The sequence below is a fragment of the Bubalus bubalis genome, chromosome 23 (assembly GCF_019923935.1).
Source record: "Bubalus bubalis isolate 160015118507 breed Murrah chromosome 23, NDDB_SH_1, whole genome shotgun sequence".
Lineage (NCBI taxonomy): Eukaryota > Metazoa > Chordata > Mammalia > Artiodactyla > Bovidae > Bubalus > Bubalus bubalis.
The window spans coordinates 30459705-30476554 of NC_059179.1; the positions used below are offsets into that span (position 1 = coordinate 30459705).

The following is a 16850-nucleotide window of genomic DNA, read 5'->3' on the forward strand; positions in this document are numbered from 1 at the left end:
GAAACAGCCGGGGACAAGAGCCCCAGAGAACAGCAGCCCCTCTATTACTGAGGAGGCTGCTGCGGCAGGTCACACGCAAAGCCAGCCCTCTTTCCTGGCCTCAAAGTCCTGGCGCGGACCCAGGCCCCACTTCACAGTCATCCCAGCTTTGCCCTTCCTCTTCACGGACCCGAAACAAGAACGTGGGGCTTCTCATTTCTTTCTGTGGATGGCACCACAAACCCTCCCAGTCTCCAAACTTCCCCATTCCCTCATTCATCTGCCTGCAAGGTTCATGCTCCGTCTATCTGCTGCTGCTGCTGCTGCTAAGTCGCTTCAGTCGTGTCCGACTCCGTGTGACCCCATAGACGGCAGCCCACCAGGCTCCCCCATCCCTGGGATTCTCCAGGCAAGAACACTGGAGTGGGTTGCCATTGCCTTCTCTGAGTCTATCCACTGCTTCTCCTCTAAATCCTTCCCTTCTTCCCTGCTCCTAAGGACAGCACCAAAGTCCAGGACCTCTGCACCCTCACTCCGGGTTCCCGCAATGACCTCCAAATAGGGGTCTCAGTTCCCAGTGTCTCCCTTCTCCAATCTACGCTGAATACTGCTCCCACTGACTGATCGCATCACCCTCTTGTCCAAAGACCCACAGTGGGTCCCTGCTACCTTTAAATAGGAATGTGAACATGATGCAATTCCATCAGGCAGCCTTCCTTACCCTGCCAGCTTCAAATATTCTCTCTGACCAATGAGCTCAGTCTGCACTTTACCTAAATCTGTGCTGACCATTACAGTAGCCCCCAGACACAGGTAGCTACCAAGCACCTGAAATGACACAGGTAGCTACCAAGCACCTGAAATGACACAGGTAGCTACCAAGCACCTGAAATGTGACCAATGTGACTGAGAAACTAAATGTTTAATTTTATTTCATTTCAATTAACTTACATTTTAAAACTGATGCTCAAGACTCTATTATTATAAATTTTTTTAACTATGTTTGGAAAAACTTTGGCACCTAAGTCCACTTTTCAACTGTAGATCTTATGAAATCTAAATACAGATCAAATATTTCCAATGAACAGTCTACCCTCTACACTTAAGCTGAGATGTTCTGTAATAAAGTAGATACCGGAATTTAAGACCTAATATAAAAAAACGAATGTAAATTATATAATTGATGATTTTTATACTGATGATGTGATGAAATGACAATATGTCAGACATACTGGGGTAAAAAAATTGTTTCACTGTTTCTTTTTCCTTTTTTTCCACCATAAATATTAGAATTGTTAAACTACATACATGCCTCACATATTTCTATTGGACTGACTGGGTTCTTCCCTATGACATTTACAAGTTGAACTTTGTGTTATATTTGTGACAGGGGCTATCTACTCTTTAAGGGAACATTTCCCTTCATTCATCGCTATAATAGTAATAATAGCAACAAATATAAAGAGACTTATTAGGTGACAGATACACTTTAAGCATTTATATCTTTTAACTCATTTAATCCTAGTAACAGCCCTATGAGATAGGTATGTCACTATCCCTTTTTTGCTGATAGGGAAACTGAGACCCAGAGAGTTTAACTACCACTTAGGAATTTGAGGTAACTAACTTGAGATCAAGCAGCTAGTTAAGTGACAAATCTGGCACCAGAACCCAGACAGTTTCTAGAGCCCATACATATACCAATATGCCAACTGCTGGCCCTCTACTTAGCCAGTACCCAATACTTAGCCCTGTTATGGCAGTCAGGAAACATGCATCAGACACACAAAACACAGCTTCTCCTGCCTGGCAAGGCGGATGGCTAGGCTACAGCAATAGAAATGATAGTCAAAGATTATAAAAGAAAAATGGGGGGCGGGTGTGGTGAAAGAGAAGAGGACAGCACGAGTCCAAGAATATAAGTTTATGAGCCTAAACAGTAACTTCTGCGATGAAAAATCACAGCTAATATCAAGCAAGCTTAACTTTCTGTTTTCAGGACATTGCTGGAAAACACATTTTTCCACGATTAGAGATTCAGCTTTCTTATCCACAGAGGGGCCATCCAATTCTGAAATTCCAGACCCATTATAGGAGATGAAACACTAAGCGGAAGCCTGGAACATCACCTGGGGTTTGGCCACTGTCACTGCCATTCCCAAAGTTGAATAAGAAATTACTTTGGGCCTATTTGTTCTTTAGTCACTAAGTGGTGTCCGGCTCTTTGCGACCCTATGGACTGTAGCCTGCCAGGCTCCTCTGTCCGTAAACAGGCAGATTTTATCCTAACTTCAGGCAAAAGAAAACTGAAACACCAACATCACAAAGTTTCCATACACTCTCTTAAGTGGTAAAAATTTTCAAAGGTTGAAGCAAGTAATACTAACAGGTCACATCTTTCCATACAATGAGGTGTCACCTGGAGGTGAAGGTTCATAAATAAAGCAAAGCTATTAGGAGTTTGGCTGGGGCTCCATGACAGCTTGTGAGACTCTGAAAGGACAGACCCGATTTCAGACAATAGTGTGCGAGGCTGTGAGGGTTAATATTAGGTGGCAACTTGACTGGGTAAAGAGATTCCCAGATAGCAAGCTGGTAAAATTTCTGTGAGGTTGTTTCTGGAAAAGATTAACATTTGAGTTGGCAGACCCAATAAAGATCACCCTCAGATATACAGGGCCAGCATCCAATCCGTTCAGGGTCTGAAGAGAACAAAAAGGTGCAGGAAGGGCAAATTTGCTCTCTCCTGTTTGAGATGAGACATCCATCTTTTCCTGCTCTCAGACTTCAGCATTCCTGGTTCTCAGGCCTTTGATGTGAAAACATCCCTGGTACCCTCTGCAAGCTGAAGAACCAGGAAAGCCAGAGGTGTAACTCCAGTTCAAACCGAAGCCTGACAACCAAGGGAGCTGATGTTGTGTGAGCCACCGCTCAAAATATAATCTCTCTCTCTTTCCTCTCCCTCTCTCCCCATATGCATGTGTTTGGTTCTGTCTCTCTGGAGAACCTTACTGATGCAGCGACTTACGGAAGACCCTAAACCAACTGCTACATGATGTGCTCCACCATCCCGCCCAATACTGAGATAGGACAGTTACAGTCAAATCAGTCCAGGGCAACTGCCTGATGCTTAAAAGGCAAGAGAATGAAAACCACCACTGATGAATCCAACAGAGAATCCATGTGACCTGAAGCCCAAGTCCAAAGGCTGAACTCTGGGACAGACAGGAAGCAGGTAAGGGCCCATCAGACGTACCCAGGCAGGGGAAGAAGAAAAGAGTTCCCTGAGGATAAGGCCAAGGTCTGTCCTTCTTAAATGGTGGGATGCCCGCCTCCTCTGCTACCTACGCTCCTGAGGCCCGACTTGTGCTAGCTATGTTACCTACTCACGTTCAGTCCTCAGTCAAGGCGAAAGATGAAACTCCAATGAATCCTGTTCATCTAAACAACAGAGGCGAATGGGAGAATTCCATTACCAAACCCCCACCCTAAATCCCACGTCTCTCTCTATCTCCCCACTGCCTACTAAACTTAACATTAATGTACCCGGCCACCACGTCTTCCCACATCCAACAACTCCCTGTCCTGCTTGATCTTCTGCTTCTACACTTAACACCTGCTCTCCCACCTCCTCCTTCAACCTTTCAACCACTTTCACTTGCCAGATTCTCCTCTTCAGCGGCCTCTCCTCTTTACATACTATTTCTCCCCTCTTCAAGGAGCAAGTTCGAACCCATTGTTGTATAGAAACTGCTACTGAAGATCAACAGACAAAGGAATTCCCTGGAACACGGAGTCCCCTACTCCACTCTGAGATGACTGGAAATTCCACAGACATTTAAATCTGGAAAATGCTGAATATTTCATCTGCTTCTTAGAGTTACACAGTGCACCCTAGTATATCAAAGGCTCTGAGAAATCCTATAGTTAAGAAACTGTTCAAATGGACACAGTTCCCTGTGCCGAGCCCTGGAGGACACACTTAGATGTGGTTTGACAACTAGAATCCTAGAGTACAAACACGCTGAGGGGAGAAAGGAGGAAACCAAAGGAGGGGTTGATGAATCCCATCACCAGCCCATCTCCACTCAGTACCTGATGGGCGTCTCCCGACGGGATGATGTAGGCCTGGATTGGTTCCGTCACATACTCCAAGTTCCTCATGGCTTGTCTCAGCTGCCGAAGCAGCTCTGAAGTTACCTTTGGAGCCATTCTGCTGTCTGCAACAACAGGAAGAGTTTGTTCCAAAACCAGTCAGACTGCCCCCACGTAACTCAATGACCGGCCGAGTTCCAGAGAGGTACGTGGTATAAAAACTGATGATCTACACTGAAATGCCATGATCCTCCAAAGTCCATAGTCTACCCTGGAGTTCACTGTTGGTGCTGCACATTCTATGGGTCTTGACAAATGTATAGTGACGTGTACCCATCATTATGATTTAAGAGTTTAATAGTTTTCATTGCCCTAAAATCCTCTCTGCTCAGCCTATTCATCCTTCCTTTCTCTCCTCCAATCCCTTGGTGTGACTAATCTTTTTACTGCCTTCATAGTTTTGCCATTTCCAGGAAGTCACACTGTTGTAATCATACAGCATAAAGCCTTTTCAGATTGGCTTCTTTCACTTAGCAATGTGGATTTAAGGTTCCTCCATGTCTTTTCATGACTTAATAGTTCACCTCTTTTTATTGCTGACTATTATTCCATTGTCTGGATGTGCCACAGCTTATTAATATTTATCCATTCACAAACTGGAGGGCATCTTGGTTGTTCCCAAGTTTTGGCAATTTTGAATAAAGCTGCTATAAACATCCATGTTGCAGGTTTTTGTATGGACGTAAGTTTTCAGTTCCTTCGGCTAAATGCCAAGGAGCATGACTGCTGGATCATATGGTAAGAGTATATTTGGTTTCTAAGAAACTACCAAATGTCTACCAAATGTCTGCTAATGTGGCTGTACCATTTTGCATTGCCACCGTTAATAAATTCAAGTTCCTGCTGGTCCACATCCTAGCCAGCATTTGGTGTTTTCAGACTTCTGGATTTTACCAACCAATTTTTCAAACAAACAAAAAATACTCGGCTTAACCAAAAACATCCTAATGCACCATCCCATAAATAATGGAAAGTTATAGTGAGGCCATTGTACTACAGGTTATCTTTAAGAATTTATATCCTGGGGCTTCCCTGGTGATCTAGTGCTTAAGAATCCACTTGCCAATGCAGGAGACATGAATTCGAGCCCTGGTTCCAAAGGCTCCCACATGCTGCAGATCAGCTAAGCCTGCCTGTGTGCCACAACTATTGGGCTATTGCTCTAGTGCCTGGAAGCCACAACAACTGAGCCCATATGCTGCAACTACCGAAGCTCATGCACCCTAGAGCCGATGCTCTGCAACAAGAGAAACCACTGCTATGAGAAGCCCACGCACTGCAATGAAGAGTAGCCCCCTCCTGCTGTAGCTAGAGAAAGCCCAAGTGCAGCAAGGAAGACTCAGCACAGCCAAAAATAAAATAAATCAATAAATCTGCCAAAAAAAAGTGTATACTCTGACTCATTGTAGCTTATAGTCTGCTGGGTATGGATCTTTTTTTTATTTTGGTTCTTTTTCTTTAACAGTTTTATCTGGTGCTTCTCCATCACCACCACCACCTTGGGCTATAAGAGCCTCAGTCTCTATGGTTATCTCCAATAGATTCCCCTACAGGGTATAATACTAATCTTGAACTCACTGGGAAAGTGCCCCATCTTATTCATAATCTGCAAGGGCAGCTTCAGTTACTGGCCTTAGGGCTCCCACTCAGAAGTTTCCAAAAGACAGAAGTCTCCAAAAGAGAGAGACACCAGAAATGGTCCTATTCATGAATCAAACATGTACATGATCCCTGCAATACAGTTGCTTCTGAATACTTTTCAGAGGGACATCCTTTCCTTTGTCTGTCCTACTGAGCCTATAATTTCTTATGTACATGAAAAAGAGGGATCAGAAGTATCTAATGACCTAAATTTATATATTAATACCTCCACTGGGTTCAAAATAAAGCCTATTGTGACTTCACAAGCTTGCTAGCATCCGAAAACTTTATTATGATGTCTTTCGGGGTTTCAAAATAAATTTGTGCTTCCGAATCATATTTATGAGCAATTTAATATTTTTAAAAGTCAAGCAAAAATGCAGACATCCTTTGGAACAGTTCCAACCTTGGTGGCACATGAGAGCTACCTAGGGAGGAGTACAGCCTGAGCATCTGGAATTTTAGAAAGCAACTATATGATAGAAACCAGTGTATTTTCTTTTGACATCATTAATTTCCTCTGTTCTTCCCAATAGAAGAATGTGACTTCTATTTGGACACATCCTGATTTAAGGATTTTGCTGGCACTGACTAGGTGTTTATTGAGCTGACTGTAGTACGGATCAATAGTATCAGTTACTGACTTCATCAGTAAAGTCAACAGACCCAATGGCAAGCACAAAAAAGTTAGTGGTAAAGAGGGAGAAGGCAATGGCACCCCACTCCAGTACCCTTGCCTGGAAAATCCCATGGATGGAGGAGCCTGGTAGGCTGCAGTCCATGGGGTTGCTAAGAGTCGGACACGACTGAGCGACTTCACTTTCACTTTCCACTTTCATGCATTGGAGAAGGAAATGGCAACCCACTCCAGTGTTCTTGCCTGGAGAATCCCATGGACTGAGAAGCCTGAGAGGCTGCAGTCCCTGGGGTCGCACAGAGGCGGACACGACTGAAGCGACTTAGCAGCAGCAGCAGCAGAGGTAAAGAACCTGAGTGCCAGTGTAGGAAACATAAGAGACATGAGTTCAGTCCCTGGGTCAAGAAGATCCCCTGGGGGAATGGTAACCTACTCCAGTGTTTATGCCTGGAGAATCCCATGGACAGAGGAGTCTGGCTACAGTCCAGAGGGTCACAAAGAGTCCAACACGACTGACATGACTTAGCACAGCAAGCACACACTGAAAACCATCAAAGGCAAGATGGAGCCGGTCAAGGACATCTCTGCTTCCTGGTCACCACAGCCTGCTTCCTCAGCACACACTCTGACCTTCATCACCATCTCTCGCCTCATCGATACATTCCTCCTCCAGACTGGCCTCCCTCAGGATCTCCAGCATCCTCAGTTTCACTCCACTACAGGGGCATCTTCACTCTTTCCTCCACAATGCCCCCTGCCACCCTCCCCACTATTAACATCTCCCCTGAGCCTGCCTTCCTCATCCTTCGTGCCCCTCACATTTGGTCAGTGTCCTTCGTCTGATACAGACACATCTTTGTCACCTATATGAGACTCAACGCAAAGATTCCCAATACCACAGCCAGAAGATAGGAATGGCTGTGGCTGAGGCAACAAATGCGCTGTGGCCATGGAGGCAGCTATCATGGAGATGGACACAATGAGAAAAGGTGGCTGCAGGACAGCAGGCCTTACGAGTGAGTGAACGGGTGAGCAGCTAGAGTTGCAGAGGAGACAAAGCAGGTACAATCACGAGACCCAACCACTGCGCCGGCAGCTGAAATGACAGTCAGGATGGAGGAGACGAAAACCATGGCTGTGATCCTCATAGGCTAGTTTTTATGAGGATTAAATGGACTACCATGTGGAAAGCATTTAGAAGCAGTGCCTGGCACATAGTAAATGTTGTGTTTGCAATTACTAGAGGTAGATACACAATTAACTACAATAACTATGAAAGCAATGTGAGAAATGGTGAGAAATGGTGGCTATATTGCTTCTCCTTAAGGCGGGGGCCATGTCATCTTCATCCCTGAATCCATGTATCTAGCCCAGCATCTCATACATGCATAAGCTCACTCGAAGATGGCTGAATGAGTATCACAGCTCCGTGCCTATCTTTTCAGACTCAACATAACAGTGATGAATCTTCTGTGAAAAAAAGCTAGGATCCTAGAAGATGCCGTATTTTAGCATCTGCTCATTCCACATCCCATTACTTTTCAGAAATGTTAGAAGCAGCCAAGAGCTAATCAGGGTGTGCAGAGACGTGGGGAGCCAAGAACAACAAACCTAGTGCATGATGTAAAATTAGCCCATACATTGCCAGGTATTTTTAAATCATGTTCTAAAAAGAATGACTCATTTGAAAGTCTCTTGCATATGTGGGTCCGCTTTTAGAAATAAGTTCCTAAGCCTTCAACCTTTATCACAAACAAAAGACTTTTCGCTGCTTGGAATTACATGAAGAGCACACCCTATTTACCTCACTGGGTGGCTAGAAGAATTTAACATGACAGCCTGTGTGAAAGCACCATACACGGCAACTGATACGCTGTAGAAGCTCAAGAAATATTACTTCAATCTGAATCTGAATCTGAAGCACCAGCTGGGATTCCTACACGTCTTGTTACGAGAATAGAAGGGGCTGGTTTACTCCAATTTCAGCATCTTAGCATTTTCACAGATGCCAAGCTGCTCCTCCAGCACCCAGAGCTTTAGAGTTTGTTGCTCTGTCCCACTGCTGAGGAAGGGCCAAGAGCTTTACATACATTAGTGGTTAATCCTCATAATAATCCCCGCCCAGGGAGGTTCAACTCTTCCCATTTTACAGATAAATAAACAGAAGTCAAATACTTGATGACCCAAGTCAAGTGGGTCATCAGGATAAGGACCCAAGGATTCAATTACCAAGCCCATGCACTGATACATCATCTTATTTAGAGAACATAACAGAGGCAGCTCTTTTAAAGCAACTCTAAAACCAAAGGAGTCAAAACAAGTGGGCTCCAGTTTCCAGCTGGAATTTACAACCTCAGACAACGAAGCTCCCTGAAGCTCTATTTCTTCATACGTAATAAAAATAAAGAGAAATTCTCACCAAACTCTAAATCCAATGGTTCTATCACTTTTCCCTTTCCTACTTCCTCTTCTTCTCATTCCTTCTCTCCTTCCTCCAACATGGCCCAAAATGTGTTGGATACAGCTACATTTTTAAAGAAAAAGGACCTAAAACTGCATATAGTTACAGCATTGATCTTCCAAAGAGAGATCAGTTATGGTTTCTACTGTGCTTCGTGGGATTGATCTTTTTCAGTCAACTACAAGGAAATACTCACTGTAGTTCTCCTGGGTAGTCCGCAGAAAAGGGACTGGAAATACAGAAATATACCACTTTTTTTTGGAATTTGGGTTTCTGGCAACCCAACAATATAACTAATCAGTTCTGGGAAGAGGATATGGTTCCAGAAATTTTTCCCCAGAGGATTTTCCTGAATGCCTGTTCAATTTATAAAGCACAGTGATGCATTATAAACTTATTTCATAGTCTTAAGATGAAAACTGAAGGCCAATCTCTAAGGATGTCAATAAATTATACTAGAAATTAGAAAAATCAGACTAGAACTTTTTCAATAACAACCTATCTCTACCACTACCACCACCATCACCACCATGCCAAGAACAATGAATTCAAAAACCATCTCTCTCTACTTTCTACTGAAAAAAGTAACATATATATGTGTATACATACACACACACACACACACACACACACACACACACATATACATAAAATACATACATACACACAATAAGCAACAACTCAGGAAGCCAAAAGACAAAATGGTTTTTAATTTCCGGGCATACATCCCCTCAGCCCTAGTCATGATCAATTATTAATCCCTTACCCTCCCTTCTCTCTCAACTTGGTGCTGAAGTAGGGGAATCTAAAATCCTTCTGAGATGTTCCATCTAAAGTAAGAGGCAAAATTATTACCTGTTTCCACACCTGGGTCTCCTGAGTATGTCAACTCGTTAGGTTCAATTATTCTTAAATTTTTCAGCTGAAAATCCTGGTAATTTGCCCTAAGGAAGAGAAAGAATAGGCTATTGCAGACTTTGACCTCAGTAAACGTGGCAAGGTTTAGTCAGAGAGGAACATCAACTTGACTTAGCAATTTTCCTTTATGAGATGGAAAATCTCTCACCCCAATATCAGTGATGAAATAAGTAAGTTTCAGATAAAACATCACCGTGGCAGGTAAATCTCAATCTCAATCTCTAATTCATCAATTTTCTTCCACTATAAGCAGATCCTAAATTCATACAGAAATGCAAAGAATCCAAAATAACCAAAACAATCATGAAAAAGAACAAAGTTGAAGGATTCAACCCTTCCTGATTTCAAAATTAATAAAACTACAGTAATCAAGACAGTGTGGTACTGGCATAAAGATAGCCTTATATATCAATGAGGGCTTCCCTGGTGGCTCAGTGGTAAAGAATCTGCCTGCCAATATAGGAGACATGGGTTCAATCACTGGGTCAGGAAGATCCCCTGGAGAAGGAAATAGCAACCCACCACAGTATTCCTGCCTGGGAAATCCCATGGACAGAGGAACCTGGTGGGTGGTTACAGTCCACGGGGTCACAAACGAGTTGGACACAACTTAGCAACTAAACAACAACAACCAGATCCACCTCCTAAGAATCTGTATGCAGGTCAAGAAACAATAATTCGAACGAGACATGGAACAATGGACTGATTCAAAATTGGGAAAGGAGTATTTCAAGGCTGTATACTGTAACCCTGCTTATTTAACATACATGCAGAGTACATCATAGGAAATGCTGGGCTAGATGAATCAAGCTGGAATCAATAGTGCCAGGAGAAATATCAACAACCTCAGATATGTAGATGATACCACTCTAACGGCAGAAAGCAGAGAACTAAAGAGCCTCTTGATGAGGGTGAAAGAGGAGAGTGAAAAAACTGGCTTAAAACTCAACATTCCAAAAACGAAGATCATGGCATCTGATCCCACTGCTTCATAGCAAAAGATTGGGCGGGGTCGGATGGGGAGGGGCAGGTGCAGAATGGAAACAGTGGCAGACTTTATTTTCTTGGGCTCCAAAATCACTGCTGATGGTGACTGTAGCCACAAAATTAAAAGATACTTGTTCTTTGGAAGAAAAGCTATGACAAACCTAGACAGCATATTAAAAAGCAGAGACATCACTTTGCCGACAAAGGTTCGTATAGTCAAAGCTATGGTTTCTCCCGTAGTCATGTATGGATGTGAGAGCTGGACCATAAAGAAGGTGAGTGCCAAAGAATTGATGTTTCTGAACTGTTGTGCTGAAGAAGACTCTTGAGAGTCAGAGTCCCTTGGACTGCAAGGAAATCAAACCAGTCAATCCTAAAGGAAAACAACCCTGAATATTCATTGAAAGGACCAATGCTGAAGCTGAAGATCCAATACTTTGGCCACCTGATGCAAACAGCTGACTAACTGGAAAAGACTCTGATGCTGGGAAAGACTGAGGGGAAGAGAATGAGATGATTGGAAGGTATCACCAACTCAATGGACATGAGTTTGAGCAAACTCTGGGAGATGGTGAAGGACAGGGAAGCCTGGCACGCTGCACCCCATGGAGTTGCAAAGAGGAGGACACGACTTAGGGACTGAGCAACAACAACAACATCAATGGAGAAAAATACAATTCAACAAATGATGATGGGACAAATGGATATCCACATGTAAAAGAAGGAAGCTGAACTTCCACCTTCACACCATATACAAAAATTAACTCAAAATGGATCACAGACATAAATGTTTTCTTAGAAGAAAACATAGACATAAATCTGCCTGACTTTGAATTAGGCAATGATTTCTTAGATATGACATCAAAAGCATATGCAGCAAAAGAAAAACAGACAGGACTTCATTAAAGACTTTAATGCTTCAAAGGATACCATGAAGGAAGTGAAAAGACAACCCATAAAATAAAATATTTGCAACTCAAATATATGATAAGATTCTGGTATCCAGAGTATATGAAGATCTACTATAGGGACTTCGCTAGTGGTCCAGTGGTTAAGTAACCACCTGTCAATACAGGGCACAGGGGTTCAGTCCCTGGTCTGGGAAGATCCCACAAGCCAAGGGGCAACAACCCCATGAGCCACAACTACTGAAGCCCACATGCCCTAGAGCCTGAAATGAGAAGCCACTAAAATGGGAAGCCCATACATTGAACTAGAAAGTAACCTCCGCTCACCACAACTAGAGAAGGCGGCACCCAGCAACAAAGACCCAGCACAGCCAAAAATAAATAAAACTTTTTTTAAAAAGGACTATTACAACTCAACAATAAAAAGAAAAATATTAAAACTTTTAAATGGTCAAAGATTCCAAATAGACATCTCTCCTAAGAAGATATAGAAGTGGCCAATAATCAACATGAAAAGATTTTCAGCATCATTATTCATAAGGGAAATGCAAATGAAAACCACAATGAGATACCGCTTCACACCCACTAGGAAGATTATAATTAAAAAAAAAAAAGGCAGTAACAAGTATGGGCAAGGACATGGAAAAATTGGAACAACCAGAAATTCACTGGTGGGAATGTAAAATAGTACAGTAGCTTTGGAAAACAGTCCAGCATTCCTCAAAAGATTAAATACAGTCTTAGCCTATGACCCAGCAATTTCACTCCTAGGTACATACCAAAGGAAACTGAAAACACAAGTCCACCTAAAAACTTACACACAAAGTTCACAGAAGCATTATTCATGATATTCAAAAAGTAGAAACAACCCAAACATCCATCAGTTGATAGATAAATAAAAGTGGTCTAAACATACAATGGAATATTGTTTGGCAATAAAAAGGAATAATTACTGATATATGCTGCTGCTGCTGCTAAGTCACGTCAGTCGTGTCCGACTCTGTGCGACCCCATACACAGCAGCCCACCAGGCATCCCCGTCCTTGGGATTCTCCAGGCAAGAACACTGGAGTGGGTTGCCATTTCCTTCTCCAATACATGAAAGTGAAAAGTGAAAGTGAAGTCGCTCAGTTGTGTCCAACTCAGCAACCCCATGGACTGCAGCCTTGCAGGCTCCTCCATCCATGGAAGTTTCCAGGCAAGAGTACTGGAGTGGGGCACCAGTGCCTTCTCCAACTGATAGATGCTGTAGTAATCAGTAGTAATCCAACGTAGTAAAGCTGGAAAACATTTTAGGCTAAGTGAAAAAAGCCAAAGACAATCATATATTGCATGATTTCATATGCAGTGTCCAAAAGAAACAAATCCATAGAGAGAGAGTAGGCAGTGGTTGCTTAGACGTAGGATGGAGCTGGAAATAAGGAGTGACTGCGCTGTGTACAGGGCTTCTTCCAGGGAGGATTAAAATATCCTAAAAACTGATCATGGTGATGGTTGTACAACTCTGGGAATATTCTCAAAACCACTGAACTATACTTTTTAATAGGTAAATTGTGTGGTACATGAATTATATCTCAATAAAGTTGTTATAATATTTTACAAAGTAAAAAAACCTCTTTTCCTTGGACAGAAAACAAGTCACATTCTTACCTGATTTCCCTTGACTTCATATACACATTTAAAAGACGGTGAGCCAAGGGAGTCAATTTCTCTACATACTCAACTAACTGGTTCACACACAGGACAAGTGAGCTGAAGGGAAACTATTCAAAAGCAGCCCTATTATTCACTTTACATGAGAAGAAACAACTCGCCACAGGCCATAAACATTAGGAGCTGCAAAGACAAGATGAGAAATCAGTCTGACAGGTGATGTTCCCAGAGAACTTGAGTTCAAGCACTCTCTGTCAGCATCACCAACTCCATCTTCCTGTAAGGATCAAAGGAACCACAAAGCAGCTAAACATTAAAACAATCATGCTCCTGTCATATCCTGGTCTCTGCAGAGTCCGAAATCCATCCACCCTTCACTTACTTGGACAGACACATTCTCAGGCTCTCAGAGCAAGGTTATCATTAAATTTTAGAGCTAGAATATACCTGAGGGATGATACAACTCAGCTCCCACCTCTAGAGAGAAATTGAGAAACAGAGATCAACAAATTGCTCAAGGCCTCAGAGCTATCTGATGAAACAGCTAGTCTAGAACTAGAGTCTAAGCCTCCCAAGGTTCACTTCAGTGCTCTTCTCCTGCCCAGGACTTCTTCAACCTGTGGCTGTTGTTTAGTCACTATCGTGTCTGACTCTTGCAACCCCATGGACTGCAGCCTGCCAAGCTCCTCTGTTCATGGGATTTCCCAGGCAAGAATACTGGAGCAGGTTGCCATTTCCTTCTCCAGGGGATCTTACCACCCAGGGATCGAACCCATGTCTCCTGCTTGGCAGGAGATTCTTTACCACTGAGCCACCTGGGAAGCCCCTTTTCCAGCCAACACCTTCTCGATGTCATGATGTGCCATAAGATGAGTAAGAGGAAAGAAGCATGCAGAGAACTTCCTATTCAATCTATTTATAAGATGGTTATGGCACATTTTTCTCCCTCTCTCTTTTTAAAGAAATCCCAGCAGTGTTATTACCCTCCCCATGCCCCCAGTCCAGGATGAGAATCACACATGTATATCACTCAGGATGGGGCAAAACAAAGACCAAGATGCTCAGTCATGCCCTGTAAGGTGAGACAAGGGTAGAATGGAACAGATTCTAGGGTGAAGTGGGCAATGTTATTTTTGCCTACCCAGAGTCCAACCCTCCCTCTTTTGGTCAGAGCACCTTGGTTTTCCTTCTGAAAATGTCTCTTCTCCACTTTCAGCCCACAGCGTTGGAATGAGTCTCACCTGTTCACCCACCAAGTTCTGGGATCCAGGCCCGCTCAATCCATCCTTCCAAACCAGTGAAGGACAAAGGATCAATCCATCCTTCCAAACCAGTGATGAACACAGGATCAAATCAGTCCAGTGAGGATCAGATTTGGAATTTCTGCTCCAACCATTAGGTAAAAAGACCCTATTTCTGCTGGGGCTGTCAGACTACAATCGTCATAATCTGCCAAAGGAGAAAGTCTGCCTGACAATGAAGCCAACACTAAAGAAATCTGAGCCAAGAAGTACAAGAGAGAAACCAAGTCTGAAGTTGGTGTGGTTACCTGAACTCAGCTACACTAGAAGCTGGCTCAACCCCTTAACTAAGTCAATTTGAGTTCAGTTTCCATCATCTAAACCGAGTCATGTTTACAGTGATAGCCCTCAAGTTCTGCCATTAGGGGAAGCACCTGGGGCAAATGGCCCCCCTTCTCTCAGCTCTCAGTGGCCTCCTGTGTGAGGTAAAGAGGCTCTCTCAGTTGATGCCTAAAGACCCTTCTATCCCTAAAATGTTGTGAGTCTATGAAACCAGCAAAGACCAACTTGGTCCTCAAAGGCTACTTCTCAGCCTAGGGCCCTAACTCAGGATCCACTTGTCTGAACCCACCTCCAGCACTTAACACACAGGCAGCTCCTTCCCTGTGCAGGTTAGCCACACATCAGACATCCTTTCACAGGGTGGGCAGGTTCTCTACTCATCTCTAACATGCTGTGGCAAGGCCAAGTTCAACTCAAGGTCGGCTTGGGATCCCTCCACTCACAAACACCAGCACAAGCCTTGGTCTGTGTTCAGCAAATGAGTCTGCCCAGGCTGCGAAGCCTATTCATTTAAGTTTCAGCTGGTTAGAGGATGGCTGACCTCCTGTGGACTGCCAGGGTGCTTGGCTTCTGACCTTTGTGACCCTCAACTTATCTCTCCCCCATTTTGTTAGCAGCCTCCTCCCATTTTGTTAGCTGCTCTGATAAGTATTCCTTGGGTATAGGGGAAGCACAGGCTGCAACCTGTTAATGTGAGACCAGGGGATTATCCTTCTCACCTCCCTGAATCCAGGGAGAACCCAGGGCAGGTTACCGGTGGGACTTTCCTGGAGATTATGCCCAAGAATTCATCCCTAGCCTCTGAAAACACCTGGGTGGGGAAGGGCCCACGGTTGCCTATCCTTGTGGCGGTGACAGATCAGTAAGGCGAAATGCAGGTGTCATACTGTCAGGGTTGTAATTTGAGGATTAGATTCCCAGGGTAGAGGAGCCAGGGCAGGGGCTCGCCTGCCTTCCCGAACCCCGAGAATAGCCAGTAGGAGTCAACTTCCTGCCAGAGCGGGCCTTCTCACCCGGCCGGGGAAGGGGCGGCGATGGCCACCGCCCCCTTGGGCCGATAGCCGCAGCTCCGCACACACACACGTCCGGGGACCTGGCTCGGGCTGCCTGGGGGTGCCCGCGACCGCTGGAAACCAACCGGAACTTGCCCGGCTGCATAGTTCCCTCCCCTGTGGCCTCGCTCGGGGGGCTCCAGCCAGCCCCAGCCGGCGCCCGACTGCGGTGGGCCGCCCGCAGCTCCTCACCCGTTTATCCCTGCCCTCCGGGGTGCAATATGCGTGCCCAGGCCCGGGGGCCGCGCGCTGCCCGGACGCCGGATCCCCGGCAGAGCGCCCTCACCTTACTCGCGGTGCCTTTCTGGAGGCTGCCATTCGGCGGTGACGTGCCGGGCCCACGTCAGTGGAGCGCAGACCAGCTGATCGCCGGCGGACCTGCAGGAGCAAAGGAGGCCGGCGCGCGCGCCGGGCCAGCCACGCCCCTCTCTGAGGCGTGCGCCCGCGCCGCGGCCCCGCCTACCTCAGGCCCCGCCCACTCACCCCGGACCGCCCCACCCCTCTGAACCCATCTGCGTTCCCATCCCAATCCCCAAGCTTGTTTCCTCGCGGCTAGTGAGGGAATGGAGGCCTTGCCGTGGCTTGTGGGTTCGGTTCATTTTTCTCGCCATTCCCCAAAGGGGAAAAAGAAGGGCTTTGTCGGCCGAAGGGGCTGCAGCGGCGCGATGAGCTGCCCTTCAGGGATGTTCTAGCTTTTAGGAGGAGGACGTGCCCAGTTCTGAAAGTGCCTCAACCCGATCTCACTTCCTGAAGCGTAAGCATATTCCCAAAATCAATTTTACAGGCAAAAGCCAGCTGCTCACTCCACTTGGATAGCTAGTAGGCATCTCAAACTTATGTCCGAACGGCACTCCTGGCCCAACGCACCAAAACAGA

At 44.9% G+C, this 16850-nt stretch overlaps 1 protein-coding gene across 2 annotated transcripts in view; it reads right to left on the reverse strand.

Annotated features, from left to right (window-relative positions):
- Window positions 1-16413, reverse strand: part of XPNPEP1 (X-prolyl aminopeptidase 1) — a 52334-nt gene extending 35921 nt beyond the window's left edge. The window contains exons 1-3 of one of the 2 annotated variants that reach the window (XM_006043916.4): window positions 16261-16413; window positions 9729-9817; window positions 4075-4199 (exon numbers count right to left, since the gene is read on the reverse strand). In XM_006043916.4, coding sequence (XP_006043978.1) covers window positions 4075-4199; window positions 9729-9817; window positions 16261-16292 — 246 coding nt within the window. In that variant the 5' untranslated portion in view covers window positions 16293-16413. The remainder of the gene's footprint in view (window positions 1-4074; window positions 4200-9728; window positions 9818-16260) is intronic. The other variant, XM_006043918.4, reaches the window with a different exon arrangement.
- Between the last annotated feature and the right edge of the window lie 437 nt (window positions 16414-16850).